At 36.8% G+C, this 8,305-nt stretch overlaps 1 protein-coding gene across 2 annotated transcripts in view; it reads left to right on the plus strand.

Moving 5' to 3' along the window:
• The window catches only part of CTHRC1 (collagen triple helix repeat containing 1), a 19,277-nt gene extending 15,176 nt beyond the window's left edge, over nt 1-4,101 (plus strand). For both annotated transcript variants that reach the window (XM_011983504.1, XM_011983505.1), the window contains exon 4: nt 3,591-4,101. In XM_011983504.1, coding sequence (XP_011838894.1) covers nt 3,591-3,733 — 143 coding nt within the window. In that variant the 3' untranslated portion in view covers nt 3,734-4,101. The remainder of the gene's footprint in view (nt 1-3,590) is intronic.
• Nucleotides 4,102-8,305: the final 4,204 nt, after the last annotated feature.

Consider the following 8,305-nt stretch of genomic DNA (forward strand, 5'->3'; position numbering starts at 1 on the left):
GAGGCTGAGCCAGCAGAATCTCTTGAACCGGGGAGACGGAGGTTGCAGTGAGTCAAAATCGCACCACTGCACTCCAGCCTGGGCCACAGGGCAATTCCCAGTCTCAAAAAAAAAAAAAAAAAAAAAAATCTCCTGGTTATTCTAATGTTCAGCCAAAATTGAGAACCACTGGCTCAGACTAACTGATTTTTCTGCCTTATCCTTTAAAAGGGTGGATACTGTTTGCTGAATTTGTAAAAGAGAAAATTTTTATACTGTTTCTGTATTCTCTGTTTCCACCTAGTATGAGAAAAAAGACATTCAGTGGTCACTTAAACTGTCAGAAAAATATCATTGGGTTGTTTTATGTACTTATGTATTTGTTTGTTTATTTATTTATTTATTTTAGAGACAGGGTCTTACTCTGTTGCTCAGCCTGGAGTACAGTGGCAGGATCATAGCTCACTGCAACTTTGAACACTTGACCTCAAGTGATCCTGCTGCTCAGCTTCCCGAAGTGCTGTGATTACAGGCATGAGCCACCATGCCCAGCCTGTTTGTTCTATTTTAAGATTCATTAAAGAAAGTTTAGAAAATACCAGAAGTAGAAGAGTTAAAGAAACAAAAAACAAAACAAAACAAAAACTATTAATCTCATCCTCTAGAGACACCACTATCAATATTTAGTTGTCGGCCATTTTGGTTTCTTGAGTTGTGGTGGATGGCACACCATGATGGCACAGCCTGGTAGCATCAGCAAGTTATATTCATACTGTTATATTCATATGCCTTTTCACATAAGAAAAATAAGAAACTGTACATCTGGTTAGCATCATTCTCTTAATTTCTTGGAGAGATTTTTCACTAATCTTATACTTAAAAATGGTTGAGGGGAGGGAGGAGATAATCTCACTCTTCCCTTCCCTCAGAAATAACATTTCAGCATTATTTGGGGCTCCAAGTCAGATATTGAACCCCAAAACCAATTTATTCCTAAGCAATCAAGGGCATGCCCTCCACATTTTCCCTCAGATCCTCACAATATCCTTAAAACATAAAGATGAGATTTTAACCCCCTCTCTTTGCATATTGAGAAACCCAGGGAAATACAGCATCTTACACAGGAAAGTAGAATCAGTGTTCAGGAGAGCAGAAACTGACTCCCTGTTCTCTTGGCTTCCAGTTCTCTTTGTAATCAGATTAAAAACCTTCTTCACTAAGTCCTTAGATACATGCTTCCCATCTAAGAAACAGTCTTTAAAATAAGAATCTAGATATTAAAAATAAAATTTGATTAGGAAGTGATATGTTTAGACAGTAGTTGATATAAGCAACTTACATTCTATTCTGTTATCTTTAAGGTGTGTGTTAATATTTTGCTAATGTAAGCCCTTAGGCCCAGGAACTGTGACCTATACATGCATATACTTTATAAATAATTTAACATAGCATTTGCCAACCATTGTGTGCAAACTCATTTGGTGTGATCAGTTGGGTGGAGTGTCACAAGTAATTTGTTATGAACAGTTTTGTATTATTGTGGGTTAAAAGTTATCTCTGTAATAGAATCACTGTCTCTGACATACTGATAGTCTCTCTTAAGGGAAAGGAAAGGGGTGCACTTACAGTTAGCATATCAGAGTATGGCTTAAAGCCTTGATATGCCCATGGGAGTTTGACAAATGGTTGTCATCTGTTACATGGGTCTAAGAGGAAAACAGGTTGAGAACTCCCAATCTAACATATCGTTTTCACTTAACAAGCTATCATACTACATTATCACAGCAAAAATATTCATTCAACATTATTTCGTCTGCTAAAGACCATGAAGTGACCATTTGACTCTCCTTAGATGAGGCTGATGCAAGACCCAAGCTTGTCTGATGTCCTTAGGCCATAGGGGGAAGTGAACAAGTTTCTAGGCCATGGCTGTCAAGACCTTGGGAAAACATGAGCATTTCTAGGCATTTCCACTTGTCATGGTACTAAGAGTACCAGATTAAATGGGATTGTGGGCCTACTATTTAGTTCCCCCAACTTGGGAAGAGGCCTGAACCAGAGACAGGTCCCTGGATTCTGAGAGACTTGCCTTGGATTTACTCCTGTGATAGTTTAGGTAAGTAGATTGCTTCAGACCTACATCCCTGGGTCTCAGCAGGAATGCACTAACCTCAATCAAATAGGAAGCCTAACCAGTCACATGAAGTCATCCACTACAGCGCTTATATATCAGGATTCATTTTCTTTCTATTTTAAAATTATTATTATACTTTAAGTTCTAGGGTACATGTACACAACATGCAGGTTTGTTACATAGGTCTACATGTGCCATGTTGGTTTGCTGCACCCATTAACTCATCATTTACATTAGGTATTTCTCCTAATGCTATCCCTCCCCCTGCCCCCAACCCCACGACAGGCCCGGGGTGTGATGTTCCCTGCCCTATGTCCAGGTGTTCTCATTGTTCAATTCCCACCTACGAGTGAGCAAACTATCACAAGGACAGAAAACCAGGATTCATTTTCTTAAAGAATCTGCCAACCTACAGTTTCTTCTCCAGCTTTACACATACATCAAAGGTACCATGTCTTTTTGCCTGCTAAAATGGTCACTAAGGGATTTTTTTTTTAATTTAAGAGAAGACTTTGGTAAGATGGAATGCAACTTGTATTGTTAGTAGTTGAAAGTCCAGAGGACATGTGAAAAGGTGCATAATTATAATGCATAAAAACACAGAGGAAAAGCAGGTTTTTTTTTGGGGGGGTGGTTTATGTTTTTTCACTATGAGGAAATTCTGTGTAAAATGGGATTCCTAGATTGAAGGACTGGTGTAATGATTATGTAGAATTTCTTTTAATGTTATAAAAGTTATTTCTTCTGGTGGGCACAGTGGCTCACGCCTGTAATCCCAGCACTTTGGGAGGCCGAAGTGGGCAGATCATGAGATCAGGAGATCAAGACCATCCTAGCTAACACGGTGAAACCTCATCTCTACTAAAAATACAAAAAATTAGCCAGGTGTGGAGGCACGTGCCTGTAGTCCCAGCTACTCAGGAGGCTGAGACAGGAGAATTGCTCGAACCTGGGAGGCGGAGGTTGCAGTTCGCTGAGATCGCGCCAGTGCACTCCAGCCTGGGCGACAGAGTGAGACTCCATCTCAAAAAAAAAAAGTTATTTCGTCTACTTGTCTAGCATCACTTATCAGCAGATAAGTGTTGGAAAGCGTTTTCTTTTTTAAAAAAGACTTGCATATCAGATGAAAGTCTTGGCTTCTAAAAGTATATATAGCCCTTCTTTGTTTACTCAAATAAATTGCTGTTTTAAGTTATCTCTGTAACTATACAAATTCTGGTTTTAAGATTGAAACCTATAAGAACACTGACTGTTAAACTTGTATCATAGAATGGATATGTATACATCTTTTAAAAATATTTATGTATCAATTTAGAAAAAGAGGACTTTATTATGAAAACCTTATCAAGTATTAGAATGTTTAAGTAGCATTACATTAAACAGAATTACAAACTAGCTTTCTAAAGTTATAAAATGTAACTAAAGGATTTTGCTCTTTGTTCAAAAGAAAGATGTAACTTTCATCTTTGTCTTGCAGTGGAAGGACTTTGTGAAGGAATTGGTGCTGGATTAGTAGATGTTGCTATCTGGGTTGGCACTTGTTCAGATTACCCAAAAGGAGATGCTTCTACTGGATGGAATTCAGTTTCTCGCATCATTATTGAAGAACTACCAAAATAAATGCTTTAATTTTCATTTGCTACCTCTTTTTTTTATTATACCTTGGAATGGTTCATTTAAGTGACATTTTAAGTAAGTTTATGTAATAAACATGGTTACAGACCAAAGTGTGACTTCACACTGTCTTTAAATCTAGCATTATTCATTTTACTTCAATCAAAGGTGGTTTCAATATTTTTTTTAGTTGATTAGAATACTTCATAGTCACATTCTCTCAACCTATAATGTGGAATATTGTCGTGGTCTTTAGTTTTTTCTCTTAGTATAGCATTTTTAAAAAAATATCTAAGCTACCAATCTTTGTACAATTTGTAAATGTTAAGAAGTTTTTATATCTGTTAAATAAAAATTATTTCCAACAACCTTAATATCTTTAAATTAATTGCCACTAAAATTGGAGTTTCTAGTACACTATATCTGAAAAGTTTAACATAAATCCAATTTGTATTTATTCATTTAACTCTCATTTATATAATTTTTAGTACATGTATAATACGGTTCCATTTTTAAAGGAATACAAAGAGAAAGTGGTATTTATGTGTCAGGAAATATATCAGCACTTTAGGAATTTTATCTTTATTTAACAAAGAGTAACAAAGGATGGATTCTATCCTCAAATTCCTTACCATTTGGTAGAGAAAATCAGACATATATAGAAATGACAATAAATTAAAGGTTAATATGTTGATTACTATAAAAGTGTTGAAGTGGGTGATGTGGTTCAAAGGAAGAGTGATCATTTCTGGCTGAGGTGATCAGAAAAAAATCCATGAAGGCAGTATACATATAAGATTGGTGAAGTTAAGTAAATTCTGGGCTTGAATTGGAAGTAGCTGTATGAACTCATAAAGTACTTTATCTTAAAAAAGCTACAAAACAATAACAAAATCTAGCTTTGTTTACTGAAAAGGCCCAGAAACAATTACCTATCCAGTAATGCCCAGAATGTGATCTCTACACTCCCATTTCCTTTTAAAAGGAACTAAAAATCATTGAAGAAATGGGAGATTTCACCTATGGGGCAGGAAATGTACAATATGACCATGGAACATTTTGTCATACTGGAAAACAAGGCAGCTATGAAAAACAACTCAAAAAGATCCAAGAGGCAACTCCAATTGGTTCTCACTGTTAAAGATGATACAATTTAAGCATCAATAAAGAGAATAACTGCAATGGTTTAAAACATCAAATATGTTTAAATACATGAGTTCATAATATATTAAAATAAAAATTATTGGTCAACTTACAGTATGCCAGCAAACCAACTTGTTACTTTGAAAATTGGTAAATAGAACCAAACATTTCTTCTGCTTTCTCTGTATGTACTGTATCTCTGAGTAACCAAATAGTTGATGAAGGGAAATTTCTCTTTCTAAAAGTATACATACATGCACACAATATTATATGTCTTATAGTAACATCACATGTTGGTGGTATAGTTTGTAAATGAAGAAAGAATGATAAAATTCCAATACTATCTTTTTTTCAACCCCTCATGAAGGGACCTAGTAATGAACATCAATGACTGATAACATTCTCAAAAGAGATAGACCAGCTATGTCCCTCTAATGAAAGTATATAACAGCACTTAGGAAGTAGTTATCCAAGACACAAGCAAGCCAGGATATGATTTAGCCTCTAGTTCTAACCATTAATTTGTGGGAAATACAGGGGATAGAAGAGCATGTTCATTGACACCACAGGGATATAATCAGCAAAATCCAGACTGTGGGAAACTTGAATGACATAGCTGATGATGTTAAATAATTATTATTTATGCCTGGTAATAGTATTGTGGTTCTTTTTAAATAGTACTTTTATCTTTTAGAGATACTGAAATATTTAAGGTAAAGTGATGTGACATCTTGAGTTTGCTTCAGAATAATCTAGAAATGGGAAGTAGAAGGAGATACTATTTCTAGATGAAATAATATTGCAGATAGGGAAATGTTAACCAAGATGGGTAAAAATTTTGACAAGTGGGGAAAGTTGTTAAGAATAGTTTTGGCAGAGGCAAGAACATTAGTGAAAACACTGGGGTATTAATAAAACAGAAATTATGTTTTTAGGTGGGTTGAGCTTAAGTAATGTGTGTAGAAACAGTAAGAGACAAAGGTGGTGTGCTCATTTCGGCAGCACATATACTAAAATTGGAATGATACATAGAAGATTAGCATGGCCCCTGTGCAAGGATGACATGCTAATTCATGAAGCGTTCCATATTTTTGCTGGTACCATTCTTTCTGAAACTATTCCAAACAATAGACAAAGAGGGAAACTTCCCTAACTCATTGCATGAGGCCAGCATCATCCTGATACCAAAACCTGGCAGAAACATAACAAAAAAAGAAAATTTCAAGCCAATATCTCTGATGAACATCAATGCAAAAATCCTCAATAAAATACTGGCAAACCAAATCCAGCAGCACATGAAAAAGCTTATCCACTACGATCAGGTTGGCTTCATCCCTATACGCAAATCAATAAATGTAATCCATCACATAAACAAAACCAATGATAAAAACCACGATTATCTCAATAGATGCCGAAAAGGCCTTCAACAAAATTCAACACCCCTTCATGCTAAAAACTCTCAGTAAATTGGGTATTGATGGAATGTATCTCAAAATAAGAGCTATTTTTGACAAACCCACAGCTAATATCATATTGAATGGGCAAAAACGGGAAGCATTCCCTTTGAAAACTGGCACAAGACAAGGATGCCCTCTCTCACCACTCCTATTCAACATGGTATTGGAAGTTCTGGTCAGGGCAATCAGGCAAGAGAAAAAAATAAAGGGTATTCAAACAGGAAGAGAGGAAGTCAAATTGTCTCTGCACATGACATGATTGTATATTTAGAAAACTCCATCGTCTCAGCCAAAAGTTCCCTTAGGCTGATAAGCAACTTCAGTAAAGTCTCAGGATACAAAATCAATGTGCAAAAATCGCAAGCATTCCTATACACCAATAACTAACAAACAGAAAGCCAAATCAGGAGTGAACTCCCATTCACAACTGCTACTAAGAGAATAAAATATATAGGAATACAACTTACAAGGGATGTGAAGGACCTCTTCAAGGAGAACTACAAATTACTGCTCCAGGAAATAAGAGAGGACACAAACCAGTGGAAAATCATTCCATGCTTATGGATAGGAAGAATCAACATCGTGAAAATGGCCATAGTGCCCAAAGTAATTTATAGATTCAATGAGATCCACATTAAGCTACCACTGACTTTCTTCATAGAATTGGAAAAAACTACTTTAAACTTCATATGGAACCAAAAAAGAGCCTGCATAGCCAAGACAATCCTAGGCAAGAAGAACAAAGCTGGAGGCATCATGCTACCTGACTTCAAACTATAACACAAGGCTATAGTAACCAAAACAGCATGGTACTGGTACCAAAACAGATATACAGACTAATGGAACGGAACAGAGGCCTCAGAAATACCACCACACATCTCCAACCATCTTATTTTTGACAAACCTGACACAAACAAGCAAATGGGGAAAGGATTACCTATTTAATCATTGGTGTTGGGAAAACTGGCTAGCTATACGCAGAAAACTGAAACTGGACCCCTTCCTTACACCTTATACAAAAATCAACTCAAGATGGATCAAAGACTTAAACAGAGACTTAGGACCATAAAAATCCTAGAAGAAAACCTGGGCAATACCATTCAGGACATAGGCATAGGCAAAGACTTCATGTCTAAAACACCAAAAGCAATGGCAACAAAAACCAAAATTGGCAAGTGGGATCTAATTAAACTAAAGAGCTTCTTCACAGCAAAAGGAACTATCATCAGAGTGAACAGGCAACCAACAGAATGGGAGAAAATTTTTGCAATCTATCCCTCTGACCAAAGGGCGAATGTCCAGAATCTACAAAGAACTTAAACAAATTTACAAGAAAAAAAAACCCTATCAAAAAGTGGGCAAAGGATATGAACAGACGCTTCTCAGAAAAAGATATTTATGCAGCCAACAGACATATGAAAAAATGCTCATCATCACTGGTCATTAGAGAAACGCAAATCAAAATCACAATGAGATACCAACTCACCCCGGTTAGAATGGCGATCATTAAAAAGTCAGGAAACAGGCTGGGCACAGTGACTCATGCCTGTAATCTCAGCATTTTGGGAGGCCGAGGCAGGGGGATCATGAGGTCAGGAGATCGAGACCATCCTGGCCAACATGGTGAAACCCTATCTCTACTAAAATACAAAAAATTAGCCAGGTGTTCTGGTGCATGCCTGTGGTCCCAGTCACTTTGGAGGCTGAGGCAGGGGAATCACTTGAACCTGGGAGGAGGAGGTTGCAGTGAGCCGAGATTGCGCCACTGCACTGCATCCTGGTGGCAGAGGGAGACACTGTCTCAAAAAAAAAAAAAAAAAGGAAACAACAGATGTTGGAAAGGATGTGGAGAAATAGGAACGCTTTTACACTGTTAATGGGAGTGTAAATTAGTTCAACCATTGTGGAAGACAGTGTGGTGATTCATCAAGGATCTAGAACTAGAAATGCCATTTGACTCAGCCATCCCATTACTGGG

Source organism: Mandrillus leucophaeus, unplaced genomic scaffold (genome assembly GCF_000951045.1).
Source record: "Mandrillus leucophaeus isolate KB7577 unplaced genomic scaffold, Mleu.le_1.0 Scaffold250, whole genome shotgun sequence".
In the NCBI taxonomy this organism is placed as follows: domain Eukaryota; kingdom Metazoa; phylum Chordata; class Mammalia; order Primates; family Cercopithecidae; genus Mandrillus; species Mandrillus leucophaeus.